Source organism: Mytilus californianus, unplaced genomic scaffold, assembly GCF_021869535.1.
Source record: "Mytilus californianus isolate M0D057914Y unplaced genomic scaffold, xbMytCali1.0.p SCAF_7, whole genome shotgun sequence".
NCBI classification, from domain to species: Eukaryota; Metazoa; Mollusca; class Bivalvia; order Mytilida; family Mytilidae; genus Mytilus; species Mytilus californianus.
The window spans coordinates 109,033,209-109,055,478 of record NW_026262723.1 but is presented as its reverse complement, the minus strand read 5'-3'; the positions used below and the strand labels follow the sequence as shown (position 1 = coordinate 109,055,478).

The 22,270-nt window shown below is 31.8% G+C and overlaps 1 protein-coding gene across 1 annotated transcript in view; it reads left to right on the top strand.

The window, feature by feature from the left end:
* The first annotated feature begins 748 nt into the window (after nucleotides 1-748).
* The window catches only part of LOC127708616 (short transient receptor potential channel 7-like), a 49,197-nt gene continuing 27,675 nt past the window's right edge, over nucleotides 749-22,270 (top strand). Inside the window, exons 1-4 of the mRNA XM_052213639.1 lie at nucleotides 749-901; nucleotides 12,113-12,763; nucleotides 17,962-18,138; nucleotides 22,101-22,268. Of these exons, the coding sequence (XP_052069599.1) occupies nucleotides 749-901; nucleotides 12,113-12,763; nucleotides 17,962-18,138; nucleotides 22,101-22,268 (1,149 nt within the window). The remainder of the gene's footprint in view (nucleotides 902-12,112; nucleotides 12,764-17,961; nucleotides 18,139-22,100; nucleotides 22,269-22,270) is intronic.

Genomic DNA, 22,270 nt, shown 5'->3' with positions numbered 1-22,270 from the left:
AAGTTTAGTGTTGTAATAAATCGTCAGATCGAAAAGAAATTAAAAGAGAGAACATTGACAGTGCATTGGTAATGTTAGGATCTAATGGATATTTATTTAATGACCACAGACTGTTATTAGCACGGGAGATATGACACTGGTCTGATTATTACGTGAGATTCCACGAGATTAACGGCCAAACAATGACGTTCTCATCAAGTGAGAGGTATTCAACTTACAAATTCTTAACGCCACGTTTGATCGTGTGGCTCGCTGGCCAGAGAGTTTGATGTATGTCAATAACTGGCTATCTATCGCACAAATATTAGGAAAGGCAGTACCAATATAAAATGTAATTTCCGATAAGATCGCACTCTTCTCAAATGATATTGGTTATCAAAATATGAAACATGGGCGCCATACAGTTTCGCCTGTGCTTTTCGATAATTGTGTTTTAGTTGGTTAATTTTACTGAGAAACAAATACTACTTAATTTGGAATCATCTAATAAATATTGCTGTGATCACATGGAAGTGTTAAGTTAAATATAAACTTTTTACGAAGCATTACAAAACCTATTATATAAACAGCTATTTGACATGATGGTATTGCTGGTGGCTTTAATTTCTTTCTTTATTAGATTAATGGCTATCTATTCTTTAAACAATGTGAGAACACAAAATTCATGCGCGTAATTATAAAACATTTTTATATGTTTTTTGTTGATTGGAACAATTCTTCAGGTGGACGAACTGTCGACATGTCAAATATGTCTAATAAACTGTTACCATGTATAGTTTATAATTCTCCTTATAATTCTCCGTCCAGGGGCGTCGACTACAGTGGAGGGACAGCGGAACACAAGAGGGCGTCAACCATGCCATCACAGGGATCTCTCTTCACCAACTTTGAAGATATACAGGTAAGTTAACGTTATTTTGTTTTAATGTGGAAACATAAGCTTTGGGTATTGGTCCACGAGACAGCAACCTAACGAAATATAATACAATCCCAAAAAATAGACAAAGAGTCTATGCTCTATGTCAAAATCTGAATTGGCACAAGTCTTAGAGAATTTGTGGAGATTATTTGTCATGAACACCAAATTCGCACGAGACCAAACCATGTATATACATGCATTTTCGCTGAACTTGTACACATTTCTTTAGGGGCCAGCTAAAGCCCGCCTCCGGGTGCGGGATTTTCTGGCTGTGTTGAAGACCCATTGGTGGCCTTGGGCTGTTTTCTGCTCTTTTGTCGGGTTGTTGTCTCTTTGACACATTCCCCGTTTCCATTCTCAATTTTTATTTACTAGTATTAGGGAAACTTACTGATCAAGTTTTTGACTTGGGTCAGGCACTTTGACATGTAATAAAGTTCCACAAATGTTTAGAGATATTATTTTAAAAACTTATTTAATTTTTCCTAATTTTGGATTGATTTTGTTGAATATATAAAAAAAAAACATAAGTTTACAAAAATACCAAACTCTTAGGTAAATTTAAAAACGTGGAACTCCATAAAACCTAACAAACCAAAGGCTCGACTATTTCAACCAACGTAACAAATGAAAAAAAACCTCAAAATTCCTGACTTGGTGCAAACGCGAATTTATTTTTTCCTACTTTATACATTTTTCTCTTTCCAAAATTTCAAAGCGAATCGTGGGAAGGTTATTATTACATAAATACGAGTAGTGAGCGCTTTTGATAGTTTTTGGTTAATTTCATAGAAGGGTTCCAGTTTGATATTTCTTTGCGTATTTATTGATCTTTAATTTTCAAAGCTTAGACTTGTAGCCATCCTGGTTAGGATTGTCACAGGACAGAGAACGCATCACTTATGTAGAATTAGTCCTTGGTTTACAACAAACCTTAATTTATACAAGATGGTAAAGCAGATTTAAACTGTTTATTTTATCAAAATATTATATTTCCGATTTGATACTTATATTTTTTTTCAAAACAGAGACATCAGTAATGCAGATTTTATCCCATTGTAGTCAACATTTATGTGTACAGAAAAAGTTATAAATATACAAACCCAAGTTGCTCTGAAAAAAAAATGTATTACAATAGTTGTTCTTAACGGATAAAGGGTATATAATATTTTTTCGAACCGGAACAGATAGATAGCATTGTCTATAACAAAGTTACCAGAGGAACTACTGTTCAGCGGAACACATATACGTTAAACGCTTAAAAAGTCTAATGACAAATATGTCATGCATATTCAGTACGACCGAGTTATTGGCATTAAAAGTATTCACAGCATTCACGTCGTACAAGTTACATTTTGGAATTGACAGAATTTCATATTTAAATGTACATGGATTATATGCAAAATATATAAAATTTAAACCAGCTGGTTTCTTTTTGTATATGAAAATGCATGGAGAAATCGTTGCAAATGCTCATTCAAATATATTGTACCAACGAGAGAACCTTTGTTTTCAGGAATGATATTATCAGGGGTACATATAAGATATAAGGTTGAATTGGCCATCGAATATAAGTTTGTGAAATCTACTTTCAAATTAAATTCTGCTGTCGGAATCGATATTTATACCTACACTTCTAATGTACTCTTATCCCTCATTATTTGTCCATTTTTGAAATTGAGAATAACGGTTTTACGGAGAATATCACACGAAACAAACTCAAAATCTAAATAAATGTAGAACTATACAACCAAAGGGTCCAGAAAATAACTATAACATTAGGTTAGGTAGACTAGGATTGGAGGAGTTGCAACCTTGTAAAATAAAAGAATGTATCAGCATAAAAATGATCAAAATGTACGTAATAAATCCTAGTCATTTCACTATTGGGTGGAGGATGCCTTGGGAACTTTAAGAACTTGATCTACTACCATCATACGTGATTCCGCAACTTTAAAACAAAAAGTAGATAAGGAATTGCGCCAATTTTAAAAGGAGAAATTACGTTACAATGAAATAGCCTTCTAGAAATGAAATATAACAAACTCGTATGAAATAAGCGTTATGATAGTTTAACGGTATGTGCAATCTTGAATACAATGTCATTCAATATATTCGCGAGTCTAAAAAAAAAGCATTCGAAAGTTGACCGAAATCGATTTATCTTCAAGAAAACGCTCAAAAGTGACCTTTCATAATTACATTTATTACGACATCATACCCTTAAAACTACCATTTTTGTTATTTTTTAATAACTCAACGTCATACAGAAATAACAATCATCTTATTATCTGTATTTGTATCTTAGAGACAATCCATAGATTACATTCGAATATAAGTTTGATTTTGCCTAGAATATCCTTATTTTATTTTTTGATAAATATTCTAAATTTGGAAAAAAAAATTCAAATTTGCAGTTTTTAGCTATTTTAAAATACTTATAATTTGGTTATATGTTTAATTTAGAAATACGACAGAGAGTTGTTACAATTAATCTAAAATCATACGCATGTAGTATTGAAAGTCTAATTGAAAATGTATGAAATGAATAAGGAGGGATTTGGCCCTCCCTTTACATTTTGTCAGTACTTTCGTATCTGACTTCAAATATATACGTTGATTAGACGTTGCGAAGTTGCAAAACTTATGTCTGATCCATTTGTCCTTTTGAACAATGAAATATGAAGAAACGACCATAGTTGCTGACATCTACATCCATTGGTCTGTGGTGAATAGTTCTCTCATTTGCAATCATACTGCATCTCCTTATTTATGTTACATTTTTCATTTGTGTTTTCTGGATTGAAATTTTGAACAGCTTGGTCTGGACATTGCACAAGATTGTGTCTTACTTCTCTGATTATGTCGTTGTTGCGTTATGTCGTTGTTGCGTGAAATCTTACATGAAATACAATTAACGATCTCTTATACCGTTATCTTAGCGCTTTTCCTGTATTTATGTTTTATTTGGGATTTTTGAGATCTAAAACAAACTAGTTTATCCCGTCCATATGTTCATGTTACTATCGGGAACCTTTTCTGTAGTTATCTTATGTAATATCTTAATGTGTTTTGTTATTTTGAGAATTTCATGTTCATTACAGATCAACTTTGATAGTTTTTGTTTAAAAAAGTCACTAGACTCGGGGGCAATTAGGGCTTGGTATTTTTTTTTATTGACATCTATCTATAGTTGGAGACTGTATGTTAAACTCTAGATGTCTCTTGGTAATTTGTGTCGTTGGATTGCTGTCGGATTGACGTATACAACCTGCATCTCCCTTTGAATAATCCATTCATCTTACAAAAATCTTTACATTTAAATCAAGCATTTCATTAAATTCAATAAAATGCAAATCATACGTACAGAATGATTATGACATATTATCTGGACTGTTTGTCTCATAAAACTGCGGAAGAAAGATAGATCGGATTGAAGTCACTTGATTTAAGTTTATCGATTTGGTGTTTGAAAAGATCAAATGATGGAATACATAAACTCGTTAAAAATCTTAGTAAATCTCAAATACTATTAGGATATAATTCAGATATTCCTTTCCTTTCAAATTTCATAGTTTTAATTGAAGATTTCACATGGATTGACATTTCAATAAATATTTATAATTAAACTAAAAAGCCTATTAGTTAAATCGAACGGAAATAAAAAACGAAAGGTTTGTCGAGTATATATATATATGTTTCGTTTAATGTGACTTTGATCGTTATCCATATATATTAGTATATATAGAGCTGAGGAGTAAATGTCAGTCGAAAAACACATTTAACAAGACACCAGCATGCGTTAATCAACAACAGTTAGGTACCCATACCATAAGTCATGGTCTAGAGTCTAGACAAATTGTAAATAATCAAAACTCAGACACCAAAGCTCTGCAGTTAACAGTTATACTAACAAAACCAAAGTTCCTCGGAAAATAAATATCTATAAATAATGTTAAAAAGTGGCGTTTCGTTGTGTTCTTATTACGTTTAGTGAAGTGTCTTTCATAACAGTAACAAGTCTAATATACTTAGTCCTCATCGTGACTGTATAATGACCATAAATATTATCAAGCTAAAAATACAACACGCCATTGTGAATATCAGTGATTTAGATAGTGCTTTCTGTTATCTTTCAGTAACACAATGTAATATTTGTAAATTTGTAAGCTTAATTTTTTTGTATATAAGTAGCAGAACAAGGATGTAATATATAATGTAAATCATTGCACTTCTAGATACATTTGCTATTATATGATTATTTAATTGAGGGTGGCTACCTTAATTCTAAGAAAGACTTCAAAATATGTTAGAAGTAATTAATGGGTTAAATTCTATGATAGTTTAAGATTTCTCTACAGATAGAAGTTCAAGGCCAATAGTTTATTATAGTCTCACCACATACATACAAGTATAAACACAATATGACATTTAATACACAATATAAAATATAGAATGCATGTGCCATTCTTAAAAGAACTATGAGAGACTGTAATATACAATATTAAAACATCAGAATAAAACATAGTTTTGCTATTTACGCAAAACATAAAAGTGCAATATCAACATGCACATTCATGGATAAAAATGATACATGTACATAAAAAATTGAAAACAACACGTTTAATAATTTCATGCGTCCGAAGCGCTTTTCTGGATTTACCTTCATCAGGAACGCTCAATGCCAAACATTTGAAATCCGAGGGATGTATAAGTACCGAAACAGTTGAAGAGCTATATAACAAAAATACCTTAAACAAATAGCCAAATTCATCTAAGGTCAACTTTGCCTGAGGGAGTTGAAACCTTAGTTTCTTTATAATTTCAAAATTTATAAACGGACAATTTTAGAAAAGTTTGTTATAAATCATGTAAGTACCGAAGTACTGACTACTGAGCTGATGATACCCTCGGGGACTGATAGTCCACCAGCAGAGGTATCGACCCAGTGATGTAAAAAATTTAAAACAACACGTTTAATAGTTTCATGCGTCCGAAGCGCTTTTCTGGATTTACCTTCATCATCATAAAAATATCATCTTCAAATTTCAACGATATAAAATACTATTTCGTCGCAATAAAATATTATGGCAGGTTTTGGCAACAGAACTACAAATATTTTCATTTTTGAATAAAAATTAAAAAAAATTATCATCTGATAAAGTTAAAAACATATTATTATGTTGATGAATTATATCAATAAATAAAGACTGTCTTAGATCTTCATACAACGGACATGTAAACAATACATGTTTTTCATCTTCTATATTATCACAATTGAAACACAATCTTTTATTTAAATCTAATTTTTCGTAACGACCAGTTTCAATTTTTAAAGGTGCTACTCCACATCTAAAGTTAGCATATGCACTGCGACACCGAGTAGGTATATTTAGTAGAAACAGAGACTCTAAAATAACACAAGCACGGGAACTTATACCCAACCGGTATGGTACTACAAGGACAAACATCTTGATAAGACAATTTGGAAAAAAGCAAGTTTTTTTTTTTTAATTTTGTGAATTTTTTTATACATCTCATTACGTATTTTACACAATCTATTAACATTGAAAAAGAAGCGAGATAACACTTGTCTACCTAATTTCATGGAAACGTGCTTACGTTATTCACTTTAAAAAATCAATTTTAGAAATGTTCTTTGTGTTTCCTTTAACATTTTGAAGCACTTAAGAGTTTCCCAAAGATGTCTTTTGACATGCAAATATATTCAATGTTTTGTTCAGTACTCACTATTTTCTACTTGGAAGTGAAGGAAATAAATCGTTCTACAAATGAATTAATTTAAAAGGAAATCGAACAAACATACCCTTTTTTTTCATTCAACAAAGAAATTAATTGACATAATGCCACCGTTAACTCTATAAAAGTATCAAGACTCGAGTACGGAATCATGTAATTATATACTATTTGCTTCCTTATTGACAGAAAAGAGAATGATTGAATATTTGTAAGTCGTGTCTTTTCTAAAGTTTTTTTTTTTAATTTCTAGAGGAATGGTATATGATGTAAGATCATAAAAAAACACAGACCAATCAACTAAATAGGTTTTTTTTTCGACACCTAAGAAACAATTTGATGTTCCGTTCGTATGTTGGTCATATCTCACTAATCCGTTTAAGCAAAAGAATTCGCTATAATTGTGAATTTAAGGCGCTTATAGTGCTAGTATACACCATGCGGATTAGGACGAATGATTAAACAGATGTACCTCTGAATTTAAAACGTTAAAAGAGAAATTATATACTTTGTACATTAAGCAAAGTGTGTAAACATTGACTCTGTAGCTATTAAGACAAGACAACGAGGAAATATTGGTCCAATTAGTCACATAAAAAACAAATAAGGAAAATTCTAATCATACCAACCGGAAATACAAAATATTTGTTTGGCATTACAAATTAGGCAAGTATTGATGTTCTAAAGATCAACTCGATTAAGTCTGATGTCAAATTACGCATCACGAGATGTCAATATATGACCAAGTATGTCTTGGTCAGTTGTCATATACACGCCTTGTCTATGACAAGAAGCGGTTATAGAAAGAGTTAGGTTAGTTTCGTTGTTTCATTCATACTTTGCTTTCTCGTTGCTGCGTAGAGCAATATTTACAAGCTAAAGAAGGCAATTATTCTTGATTTTGTTTATCTAGTGATTTATCTTATAAAAATAAAAATTAATTTTAAGAAATGAATGTGTATGGATTAAAGGCAATTATCCAACAATCTAAGCAAAGGAGTTCAACTGAAATATATATCCTAAGGTCCACGATGGCTGAACCCTCAAAACGACATGACAATCTCTAAATCGGAAACCAGTTCACTCAATTTTCAGGCTTTTTAGTATTTATTACTCAGAACCAGGCAATAATTGCAGTTGAATGCTCTAATAGTAGACGAAGAATCTCAAGTGTACGCATACAGGACAGTCCCGAATATTGAAATGTAAGATGAATAATTCCAAAAAAACAGTATACTGAATGTCCCACAATAAAAATGTTTGAAAAAATGACACGAACGACTGAGCAAAAAGCTCTGGTCACACTTTCAAATCAAAATAGACTTGTCAGCTTAATTTGTTGACAAATAATGATTGTAAGCAAACATCCATGACCACGTAGTCGCTTGTCACGTCATGAGCTTTTGTTTTTTTTTTTAAATCCTCCAAATCACACGGGAAGTTTCTGCCGTTTATAATTGATAGAAGGAAGTTAAACAAAAAGAAAGAAATCTGCTAAATTTTGAATGCATCCTATTTTCTAGTCGACATATTTTTTAAAAGTTAAATAAGGGCAATTCTTCCATTATGACCAAATGCTCAATCAAATAGGAATTTAAGGAGTTTTTAGAACGTCAAGAAAACAATATAATGATATATTTCAATTAACCATTCGTTCTATAAACCATGCCTGTACAGAATGTGCAAATTAACCATTCGTTCTATAAAACATGCCTGTACAGAATGTGCAAATTAACCAGATATAGTCTCATGAAGTCACAAAAATTCCTTAAGGATAAATAAACAGTTACATATGTAATAAATCAGTCAATGTAAGTTTTCATTCAAAAGTGATTCTTCGGAGATGGGTTTTTGTGTGTGCTTTTTTTTCTTCAATTAGTTGTTTTCCCTAATGGGTATTTACAAAGTTTTGTTTTCAGCGCTCATATAATATATTATGTACTTTTGAGTTGGACAAAAACTACTATTTATAGGAACTTTTTGATGAAAAACGCATACAATACTGCACAAGTTACCGAAGGTATGAAGGTCTTATATAGACATCACCCGTTTCGACAGTGTCACCTTTTTCTGAAGACTTAACGATCAGTTGATAATATCATAGGTATTTGTCATTTCTAAACACCATGCAGACACACATAACAACGTATTTAATCCCAAAGATGACGTTACAACGAAGTTTGCGGGACAACGTTAAGCAAAGCACCAATAAAACGTTGGACATGGTATGCTTAAAGAGTAAAATAACAAAAAATACCGAACTACAAGGAATATTCAAAACGGAAAGTCCCTTATCAAATGGCAAAATCAAAAATCCAAACACATCAAACGAATGGTAAACAACTGTCATATTCCTGACTTGGTACAGGCATTTCCTTATGTAGAAAATGGTGGATTAAACCTGGTTTTATAGCTAGCTTACACTTGTATAACAGTCATATAGCATTCCATCATGCACCAAGACAAGTCATAATAGCTAGACATCGTTTTTAAATGTAGAGAATTGATTCTGGCATAATTTCCTTCTCTGTCTAAATCACACATATCATTAATATGATTTGGAAAAAATTAAATAAAATCAATAAATCAAAATGAAAGAGTTGGAAATGTAAACATGCATTTCATTTGTTCATCTTCCAATGTATTAGGCAGTTATTAGCAGTACAGGTGTCAGAGATGAATATACCTTCTTTGTTTATTTATATTATTAGAATGTTAGCAAGCGTAAATTGTCATTTACAAACCGTTCACCAAATGTCAAATTTCAAATAGTTAATTTCATAATAAAGATAAAAAATCTACCACATCTTTTCCGCATCTACAATGGATGTAGTATATTATATCCTAAAAGTGAATAAGTTGTCTTGCATGTTGCTTTTGAGTATAGCCCTTCGTATTTATTCAGATTTCTGTCATTGAATACACAGTCAAGGAAGTATTATTATCCATCAACAATGTAAACTTAGTTTAACCAGTCTAATGACATATTATATCAGCCTTGCTAGATACCAATAGAAATCTTTTATTGAAATCAGGATCATTAATGTAAGTTCACTTAAATCATTGAGGTAATTTAGCTGAATGGGAATTTGATTAGCCTGGATGACAGAGTGAAAAACTAATAACTAAATTTATCTGTCTGCATTTGTCGTACCTAACGATTGCATGACAACTACGGACTTACTTAAGAAATTATTTGTGGTCTGTCCTTGCTTAAAATAGATGCAATTGACAATAATGGGTGTACTTTTCTGGGACTTGTCTTTGACGATAAATATTTTGTCTCATTCCAGTAATATGCTTAATTTTCCCTGGATATCGCAGCAATAGAAAGTATGCTTTTGTATAACATTTTGAAATTATTTTAGTAGTAGCGGTAAGAACTGAATAATTAAATTTTGATCAAAACAGAAAAAAATTAAATTATAATAAGCGTTTCATATATACTATTTGTTAGTGCTCGATTATATCTACCATTTAGGATAATCTCTCATCTGGTGGTAAACGAATATTAGATGAATGTTGAACGGTTGGTATCTTGTAAAGCAATAGATATATCGTTGTTGTTCTTCAGTGAACGATGGTAGTATTCAAATTATATCTTTTGTTGTCCGTCAGTGAACGATGGTAGTATTCAAATTATATCTTTTGTTGTCCGTCAGTGAACGATGGTAGTATTCAAATTATATCTTTTGTTGTCCGTCATTGAACGATGGTAGTATTCAAATTATATCTTTTGTTGTCCGTCAGTGAACGATGGTAGTATTCAAATTATATCTTTTATTGTCCGTCATTGAACGATGGTAGTATTCAAATTATAACTGTTGTTGTCCGTCAGTGAACGATAGAAGTGTTCAAATTATAACGTGTGTTGTCTGTCAGTGAACAAGGGTAGCGTTCGAGTGATAACGTTTGTTGTCCGTCAGTGAACGATGGTAGCGTTCGAGTGATGACGTTTGTTGTCCGTCCGTGAACGATGTTAATGTTCGAGTGATGACGTTTATTGATCATTTTACATATAGTATAAAGTATAAGCAAAACAGTATTAGCAAAAATATCGAACTCCAAGGAAAGGGGAAGTCCATAAAAACTTTAAAAATCTAACGTTAGACTTTATCAACCAACGGAACGAAATAGAAAACAACTGTCACATTCTTGACTTGGTACAGACATTTTATGAAGAAAATAGTGGATTAAACCTGGTTTTATAGCTTGCTAAACCTTAGTAATAGAGAAGCATAATAGTATTTCGGTACATAGTAAAATCTCCAAATGCCTTAGACGATCAGCAAAAGATATCATTTCATTTCAATACATGGCCATGCATATTTAACTTCTATGAGGAAAAGAAAAAAGAACTACAACAGAAAAAAGTTTATATATTCATATATACGTATTTAGATATTACATCAAATTATTTAAAATATTTTGCATATTGGTAAAAATAGTAAGACAACGCATGGAAAACAGTCAGACTTGCATTAACTCCTAAAGGCCAGTAAGCATCTGTAATTTGATTCTCAAAGAACTTATAGATATACATACACTCACATACAATAAGATTATATATCATATGGGACCAACCTATTTCATTAGTGGTGTAAACCGGGGCGATTAACTCACAAACTCAAGAAGGACTTTTATGTTAAGTTTGTGAGTAAGAGCCCCGGTTTACACATCAATAACCCCTAGAAAAAATGTGTTTAATCCTTATAATTCTTAAGCCAAACATTCGCTATTTTAACTTACATTTTTTTTGTGTAATGGCTACTATAATTACCATCAAATGCACTCTTGACAGGTCGTAACTAAGGAGTTGGCCGCCATATTGAATTTCTAAAATCCATAAAGGTTTCGATAAATCCAACAGAATCTAAAATGAAATAGCACTCACCCCAAAAAAACATCATTTTAATGAGATATTATATTTCCCTTGAAAGTTTTCATTCGTTTGACGTTGTGTTTTGCCATGACGTACATTTTGTAAATTCGCCAAATCATTCTGAAAATTCGCGGAATTTTATTTGAATTTTATTTTTATACATTTTCGAAGCTTTAATGCATTTTTTCTTTTTTGTTATATATGCATTAGAATAGAAACAACTGTTATGTATTTGTTTTTTTAATCTCAATTTGCTGAAAATCCCGGGATCCTTGCATGCATGTGTATCGTTCATGAAAGATCACAGTGAAGGTTACTAAAGTAGTTTCGGAAACATGGTTTATCGAAGTGTAAACCAAGAGAAAAATTCTAATTGACCAATCCAATTCAAGTATTTATAGATATGCAAACCATGTAAGAATTATAACTTGATTTTTGTAAGTATGCATAAGTTTTTCTTTTTGTATTGTTTAGCGGAGTGAGATCATGATGAGTTTAAAAATAGGAAACTAGATTTATATTCAAAACATTTCATTTTTCTTTGTATATCGTAGTTGACAGATGAAGAAAGGGTCTATTTAAATGCAGCATCGTTGGGTGATGTCGGGATCGTGCGACAGTCCTTGGAGGAGAAGGGAGCCTCCTTGAATGTTAACTGTTTAGATTATATGGGTAGAAATGCCCTACACCTAGCAATCGATAGTGAGAAGTTGTACATCATTGAGATGTTGCTGGACAACTTAAGTTTTAACTGTATAGAAGAGGCATTGCTCCATGCTATAAGTAAGGGAGGACAAAAAATTGTTAAAATAATCATTGAACATCCGACATTTATTGCTGGCGAGGATCGATTCAAGAGGTCAGGGGTCAATGAAGCCTTTTTCAGAACAGAAGAGAAAAGTCAGTTTCCTCCGGATATTACACCTTTAATTTTAGCTGCTTCGTACAATAATCATGAAATTGTTCAAATGTTTCTCTCGAGAAATCATCGGATAGAGAAACCACATCCAATTTACTGTAAGTGTACAGACTGCGTCATCAAGCAGAATTATGATTCTCTAAAAAGGTCAAGGTCACGTTTGAACGCATACAGAGCGTTGTCAAGTCCTGCTTACATGGCTCTGTCAAGTCCGGATCCCATCATGACAACATTTGAACTTAGACAGGAAATGATGAAGCTGGCAGAAGTTGAAAAAGAGTTCAAGGTAAGTGTGAATTAGCTTCATATTTTTATTCTATTTTCATGCAAATGTTCTGCACATTTTAAAACTAGCAAGATTTAGAGAGATTTCATCATCGGCGCATCGGACTTTTAACTAGAGGTAATATAAAAATCGTTCTAAACGAAGACATAGTAATGAATTGATATAAAGTCTTTATAGCTAACACATCAAAAAAGGGCGGGGTCCTTTTTGTTCATTCAACGCAAATATGATTTGTTCTAAACTAATGAAGCAATTGATCTTTCGTACTTTTCCATCAGTCGACGATTCAGTATCATACAGGGATAGTGTCCGCATGATGACCTTTTTTGATATAACTACTCTTAAAATTTAAGCAATATGGTCTTTTGCCGCAAAAAAAAAAGACATTGAAAGTCTACAGGAATATGAATACACAAATATATATATATATAAAATGTTTACACGAGTACGATTTTCTTGCTTTGGACAATTGTTGGAACAGCTAGTTCTGAAAATGTATACTTGATGCTTTTTTGCTTTCTTGAAATATTATATTATTTTCTGTGCATGAAGTTTAAAAAAGAATCTTTATTATATTTAGCGTTTGTGATGTTTGATACAAAGCATGCGTTTGGAAAATTCGTCTATATGCTGGTGACCTTAATTCATGACTCGTTTTTAAAAACGCTCCATAGTATCAAATCTATCTATCCCCTTCATTTGGTGTGCTCACTTTGTAGACCTTACTAATTAATTTTGTCCCTTCCTGTCCCATCCTAAATAAATTCATGAAATATTTGCCACTGTATGTGAAGTCAATCCAAATGCAAAATGAACTGACATTCAAATATGACATTCAAATACTACCAAGTAAGATTAAAGATATAAATATAATGAGTTATGGTATTTGTTAAATCATTTATTACATTCTCAATACATTTCAAAATTGAGTTTCCAATTCTAAATTGATTTATTGTATTGCATGTTCTTTGCTTTCCCACTTTTTGAATGCATATTCAAACAAATGCACCAAAATCTGATAATAGTATTGTGACTAATTTGTTGAGTTTTTGTCTGTAAATCATTTAGATGAATTAGCTAGTTCAGTCAATCCCAAATGTATTATGAAGAAATCTTCATAAATCTCTAATCCTTTTGTACTAACATTGAACAAGCACTTAGAAATCAAAGTATGAAATCATCATGTGACGTCCCTGTTAAGGTAGATATTTCAGTTTTATTTGATTTACTATATTTCTTTGAGATTGTTACTGTTTTAAGAACAATCCTCTCCATCTAAGTATTGAATGGTTTTTACTAAAAATTCTTGAAAATGTCTAAGTTCTGGTTTATTTGACATTTGTATAAAATTTTTGGACTTTCTTTCGGTAATAATTGAAATTAAGATTGTTAGGATTTCTTTGCTACACATGGGTATATATCATTAAAATTGTAAGGATTTCTTTGTTACACATGGGTATATATCATTAAGATTGTTAGGATTTCTTTGTTACAAATGGGTATATATCATTAAGATTGTAAGGATTTCTTTGCTACATATGGGTAAATATCATTAAGATTGTTAGGATTTCTTTGCTACACATGGGTATATATCATTAAGATTGTTAGGATTTCTTTGTTACACATGGGTATATATCATTAAGATTGTAAGGATTTCTTTGTTACACATGGGTATATATCATTAAGATTGTTAGGATTTCTTTGTTACAAATGGGTATATATCATTAAGATTTTTAGGATTTCTTTGCTACACATGGGTATATATCATTAAGATTGTAAGGATTTCTTTGCTACACATAGATATATATCATTAAGGTTGTTAGGATTTCTTTGCTACACATGGGTATACATCATTAAGATTGTAAGGATTTCTTTGCTACACATAGATATATATCATTAAGATTGTTAGGATTTCTTTGCTACACATAGATATATATCATTAAGATTGTTAGGATTTCTTTGTTACACATAGATATATATCATTAAGATTCCCAAGAGTCTATAGAACCTAATTTTCTGTTATTGTTTTGTCGTTACATAATGGGAGATTGATTAAAACTTTAATGCCAGTCAGAATCACATGTTTATTCCGAAACAAGACTCTATCTATCATAACATTGTAATGCATTAGGCATTCTAATTTTGGTTACCCTTGTATGCATTAATGAAATTAGATGCTTTTACTTACCTTTTAACGATATTGGTCGACAAGAAACTTAAAAAAACAATTCTAAAGCACTCAAAGTAACGTCAATTATGTGCATATGGGTTTGTTACTAATACTGGATTTTTGAAAGTCATTTATTTAACTAACTGACGCTTTTTGTTGTATGCATGTGATGTATGTTTACACGGTTTTGGCTGCTTTATCCCAATTTTTGTCACATTAACCTATTATGTCTGTTTTGGTTGCTCATCCAATCTTGTCAATATAACCGAGCTGTCATACAAGTGGGAGGTTAAGCTAGCTCTAAAACCAGGTTTAACCAACCATGTACCAAGTCAGGAATATGACAGTTGTTTCCCACTTGTTACGTTGGTTGATAATGTTGATTTTGTCAGCTTTTATGGACTTCCCCTTTTTTAATTTACCTTGGAGTTTGGCATTTTTGTTATACTTTTTTGCTTTTTGAAACACACTTTTTTGTAAACTGAAGCAAGTATGCATCTTCGATACTTTGATTTCAACTTAACGTGTTAAAACTGAGATATTCAACCCATAGATGAATAAGATTGAACTATTTCGGTACCTTTTCTAATTCTATTCCCTCTATTCTCAAAAGTCTGGCATTTTTATGATATCGTTCACGATGTATTTGTTATTAGGATCATTGTTGTTAAATAATATTATTCATGACATAAAACAAGAGTATTGTATCTGCGATTCCCATTTTTATACAAAAGCAGTGTTTGATGGGAAGATCGTCAATCTTTCAATTGAGCATGGGCAATAGAAGCCTAGATCGTAGAAAAATTAAAAGTTTTGATATTACTGCAAAAGTAAAATGATTGTGACTGAAGATTTTGGAGTAGATTTTTTGAATTTTTAAGAATCCACGTCTGATTGATACCACTGGTTGAGAATACCTCAATAAAATATTTTTGAGGCCATCTTTTTCTGTATAAATAGCGGTTATACGAATTTTCGAAAAATGTTTTGATGAACCAGCTATATATCGATTTTCATCAGTTTTTTGTGACGTTTCGCCATTTAACACATAGAAAGGAGATTGCCATGATCGTTTTTTTTTTGTTAAATAAAATCTTTGGAGGAAATGTTGGATTTGTATTTTCTATAACCGGATGCAGGAAAATGGGCACTAGCTTTTAATGTTATTTCTAAAATCGCGTTTTCGTGAATGATGTTGGTGTATTAGTTGGTTTCTCAGATTAGTAGTGAATTCCATGTTCTTTTGTTATTCAATCCAAATAATGATGTTTGCATATAAAAACAATATTGTTTGAGGCTTTGTCTGATGGAATGACAACATATTATTCATGAAGAGAGAACATTGCACCCACAACCTCGGTCTTCATGAAAGAATTGGAAATCCATGTGATTATGGTGCATAGTAGTTAATCCTAGAGCGATTAGACCTTGATACATCTAGGTATACCTGACTCGCGCTTGGTCCATTTTGTGGCATAGTCATCAACTGCACCCACAGGTAACTTGAAGTAATTTTTTATCAAGTTGATTGACTGAGGCATTAAATATTTTGTGTCTTTGGATATCAATACCATAAGTTGTGTATTGTTTACAGAGTTATGAAGAAGAACGACTAAAATCGACACTACATAAGTTTTACGGTCACCATCACGAATTCTTTGTAAGATTACGATATGTCTCTGTTTGAACTTACTATATTGACATGTCTTCGCAGTCTATAGATATAAGAAGATGTGGTATGAGTGCCAATGAGACAACTCTCCATCCAAGTCAAAATTTATAAAAGTAAACCATTATAGGTCAAAGTACGGTCTTCAACACGGAGCCTTGGCTCACACCGAACAGCAAGCTATAAAGGGCCCCAAAAACTACCAGTGTAAAACCATTCAAACGGGAAACCCAATGGTCTAATCTATATAAAAAACGAGAAACGAGAAACACTTATGAACCACATCAACAAACGACAACTACTGAACATCAGATTCCTGACTTAGGACAGGTGCAAACAATTGCAGCGGGTTTAAACGTTTTAATGGTACCAAACAATGTGGTACCATTAATGGTCATTAGATACCAGAAAAGTCATCAAATTGTTACCGATCATGTCCTTTTCCCGATTGTGACATTTTAACTTTGGATTCGCATAGCGGATGATGCTGATGCAGAGCAGGAGACGCTTACCCTGTCGACGCACCTAGTCTCCTTCGGTATTTTGTTTGTTGCTTTGTTTTGTCTTCTTGATTGATGAATGATATTTGACCAGCAGAACTACATGTACAATTTTATGTGAACAATGAGCAAAAGTAAATTGAGAGGATTTGGTTTAACATCCTTGAGGGTTAAGGTCTCTCGTAATGTTATGTGATTGAAAGTCAACCGGTTTGGTGTAGGTATAAGTAATATCAAGTCTAGTTTTATCTTTGAAATAATAAGGTATTGTTTTCTGTCCTAACTTTTGGTAGAAACAATACTTGTATTGACAGTATCCAAACCCTAGGTGGCAAATTCTATTTAAAAAAAAAGGTTTTTCATCATCACTGGAAATAGGTATCACTCCTGTCCGTTTGAATAGCCTGTAGTCTACATGTAATTATGGAAACCAGTCTGTAATTAGGAGAACTTTTATCAATAACGGGAGTGTTCTTGGCCTTCTGGAATAATGAATTGAGCTTGAATATTGGTATGTAAAAAAGTACGAATTTGGTGTATCCAAAATGATTTTGTACATAGAGAAACATCATACGTATAATACGTACAGTGATGTGTGCTTCAATGACCGTGACTTTTATTTCGGCATTGTTGTTAAATAAATAGTTATAAATTCTTGATATTACTGCACTTGGGACTTGACAAAATTAAAACATTTTGTCTGTTTCATAGCTCTAAAATTTGAGAAAGAATATCATGGATAAGTTCCATATCACTATCTAAATTCTTATATTACTGTCATAGTTTAGAATTATTCAATAGTAAAACGTATTGCATCTCCAGTTGTATGTTATTATAATACACATTTATAAAATTTCAGAATGAATATCATGGTTTAGTTGTGAAGTGTATGGACTTTGCCTGTGAGTTGATGGATCTATGTAGAGGTACTCAGGAAGTAGAAGCCGTATTAAGCGAGGGCACAGATTCGGTAGTTGAGGGATCCAGGGATCTTTTAGCTCGCCTTAAAATGGCCATTAGATATCAAGAAAAGAAAGTATGATATAATTTAGGAATGATGTATAAGAAATAAACTTTGCCTTATCACATGCACTTGTGAACTGGCCGGAGCTCATATTACGTTATTATACCCCTCTGACTATAGCGGCAAATGGCAATGCACATCTGTCATTTTATTTTTCAACAGACATGGCCTGTTGCAAGAAGCAAGTTGGGTAGCGAAAGTACGAATTTATAAGCTCTTCCAGTTTTTGTTTGGAATTCCTCTATGGAGGTTGAATACTTGAAATCTGCGTAAGCTTGGCGTTATCACATCAGATCTCTTGGCCTAATTGTGAAATTTTACCCTTCACACATACCCACATGGTACAAATCGGAATTAGTACAATAAGTTATGATGACTTTATGTTTGATAAGAATAAGAATAAGAATTTTATTAGGTTAAAATCCAAACAAAAGGATTGTAACCTAAGAAAGACCTATAAATAACAAAACGATAGACAGAAAACAATACAAACATGTAGCATTGAAAAAACAAATGTTTATTTTTATTACAATGCTACTTTTGACAACATGCCTCCTCTATAAAGTTATCATTTAAATATCTTGATTATATATATCATAATATTAGTCATGAGTCATACACAGTTCATATAGTTGTTTCTCTCATTATACATTTCACTCATACTGTTAACAATAATAATTAATATATCGCATTCTTCATAAGAAATTATAAAATCATTTTTTGTTTTCATGACTCAATGAATTAAAACAGAAATTTCATTAAACATTTTGATCCTAGGTTTATCTTCTGTACATGTTATGATAAAATGGAATTCATCTTCCACCTCTTTATGGCATAAGGCTGTTTTATTGTATCGACCACGTTCAATAGCTAGCATACTATTACTTGTTCTATTTTTGCATAATTTTTTGTAACATTTTTATCTATATTCAATAAAAGGTACTTTTCAAGTTCATACTTTACTTTAAATTTGCTGTTTGATATGTTTTCATATTTGAACTCTTACATCTGTAATTTATACATTTTTCCCAACCTATTAATATCTATGTTTATCAGTAAATATAAGTTATGTGTACCTACTGATCTTGTTTAGAGGGATTTCAGAGAACTGAGTTGTTGCACTAACCGTTTCCCCATCAGACTTTGATGTTTTAGAAGCAAACTATCTTATGTTAAGCAGTTGTCTTTAATCATTTATTTTAATTGGTTCTTAGTTTTATTTATTAATTGGAGGCTATCTTTTGACTTTGATAACTGACTAATTGATATCCTTCAGAACATATGTACGACAACTATTGCCTTGTGTTTAAGATACTTCGTTTTTGTAAAATTAATTCAGTAATACTTAGTTTGATAAAAAAAAATAGCTATGTAAAAAGTCACAGGTGCAACTTCAAGAACATTGTTGTCTCATGGGCAATCATACCACATCTTCTTTTTATATTATAACTTAACTAGTTTCGTAGTTCTAGGAAAATTGGCGATTCTTTAAAACAATTTTAAGTTTTAATAACCAACTAAATAATAAAAGGAATAACATTAAATAATCGACCAAACAAATAATAATAAGATAGATCAACATTCAAAAAATAATTGTAAGACATTATGATTTAGGACTAATTTCTTCCGCTCTGAATGGTTTTTGTTTTGTTGTCTTTTTATGCCATCTTGTTTTAGTAATATAAACATAGATTAATACTCCGACTTTGGAAATTGATTTGTGTTCTACATAACACAACAAATATGTAAACCAGGATCCATAGACATACAAATTACATCTAGTAGCGTTCGTTGGCTCTTTCTCTTTAACATTTATGACTATTAAGGGCATGCAAGAAATCACCCTAAAAGCGAAATATTAAAAGAAATTGACCTGATGTCAAGCAATATAATAAATAACACAATACTGTTAATATAAGATAACAAACATAATTATGATCGCCGTGTTATAACCGTTGATTAATTTTCTCCATATGCCTGTTTTACTATGCAAAAGCTTTCTATCTATTACATTCTACCGAATCAAATTTCATTTTTTAAGCCAATGCAATTATTTCGATCCAAGAAATTCTCATAAATATTATTAGATGTTGTATAAACCAAGAAGACCTGTTTAATAATATTTGCTATAGCTTGACTAAGTTCCTTCAAGTGGAATATACAACTGTCATTCCTCAAAATGCAATCAATTATATTAGTACATTTCCCTCAAACAGTAAGACCCCCATAAATAAATCATATTTTTTATCTGACAATTTTTTAGTAGATTTTATCAAAGTTTAAAGTTCTCTTTTATGGTTATTCTTTATGAGATCTAGATTGGAATATCTTTTAATGTCTCCGACGCCAACTTGGATTGCTGATAACAGAATTATATAATTTATTTTTAATGCTGTAAGTGCAGACACATTATTAACTGGAAATCATTTTTTGAGTATTATAAGGCCATCAAAAAAGATAATCTGATGCCGCCCACGTCGATTAAAGTAACATTGATTTTTATTCTCAGAAATAATTTTGTATACTATTTCAGTTTTTAAAAAGAAGAATGCATGGTTACTTGCCTGGTTTGGGGGCTTTTGTTGTGTATTTGCTTCTTCAACGGTTATTGTTAAAAGAGCATTAGTTGTAAAAGTCATGTTCACCGATTTGACCCAAATCCTTATATGTTATTTATAACATACTAAAACGTTTATCCAAATTAGAAAAAGTCCAAAAGAAAAAATGACATTGCATGGACACGTTATAATGTATCAGTGATTCGTACGTAGACTAGACGCCATCTACATATCCACCGAGATGACCTCCGATGACTGCCGATGATCTTGCAACCTGATATAAACATAAATATAAATAGGCATACAAGCACGTACATCGCAATTAAGATTAAAATCAAAGGTTGCATGAATACTGATTCAAATGAGGTTCAATTATTGACTTGCAAGCCAATAGTACATCAGTAATGTTTTTAGCTTATTTTGACGAAATTGAACAACCTGACTGCTAATAGCATTATATTATTTCTATATTCCACTTTTTATAATTTATAAATATTTGAAACAGAAAAAAAAATATTTTAATGTTTAGTTTAATTCGTAGCTAATGCCGCTTCAATGTGTTTTTTTTTTGTACCTGCAACAACATGAAAATTCGCACGTAAAGTTTAACAGTTAACTTCCATAAGTTCTGTACACATGTTCAGGATTTCGATAGCAGTTTGCCGTTCAAACAGGCTTATGTGAATTAAAAGAATAATTTAATCTGTAAAGTAAGATCCGTTAAAAGATCGGATTTAATTTTTAAGAAATGAAATATTACAAGGATCATCATGGTCATCGATAAGTAGCGGAATATTTCTTCTTCCCATTTATGACGCATGAAAAACGGCAACTCCTCATCAGAGATTAAATGATGTAGAAGTTACCAACTATAGGTCACCATACGGCCTTCAAAAGTGAGCAATCTCTATACCACACAACAATTTAAAAACAAATCCCCGAAATGGCTAATGTTAAACAATTGAAATGAGAAAACTAACGGCCTGATAAATGTACAAAACAATACAAAACAAAAAAACAAATATGACAACCAACACATGTTTTTGTTAACCTTTTTAATGAATAGTTGGAATAGTTGTTGTGTATATTTCCAGTTTGATCACACTTCATTGTTACACTGTAATCTTCAGAATTGGCAGATCTCCATTTAAAATCTGCGTAGACATTTTTTAATATATAACAAAAGTTGATATTCACAGATTTTCAACAATATCAAATAGCTTGTGTTTGCACAAACATCTGTACGCGCACAAATCGATCGATCGATCGATCGAGAGAGAGAATCAGTGTATATTTGTTTGTCTTGTAACGTGTTTCATCTGTTTTAGCCCCCCCCCTCCCCCCACACACACACACTCAAGATAGAGGGAGAAGTCAGAATATAATTGTATAGTGCTGTTACTTTATCTGTTTCAGTTTGTAGCTCATCCTAATTGTCAGCAGCATATGACAAGTCTATGGTACGGGTCAGAGATGGGCTTTCTTCAGTCTTTAAGTTGGTGGAAACAGTTGTGTTTTGTGATTTTGTTTCTACCTACGATACCGTTTATAGCACTATCATATATCATTGCGCCAAATACAAAGGT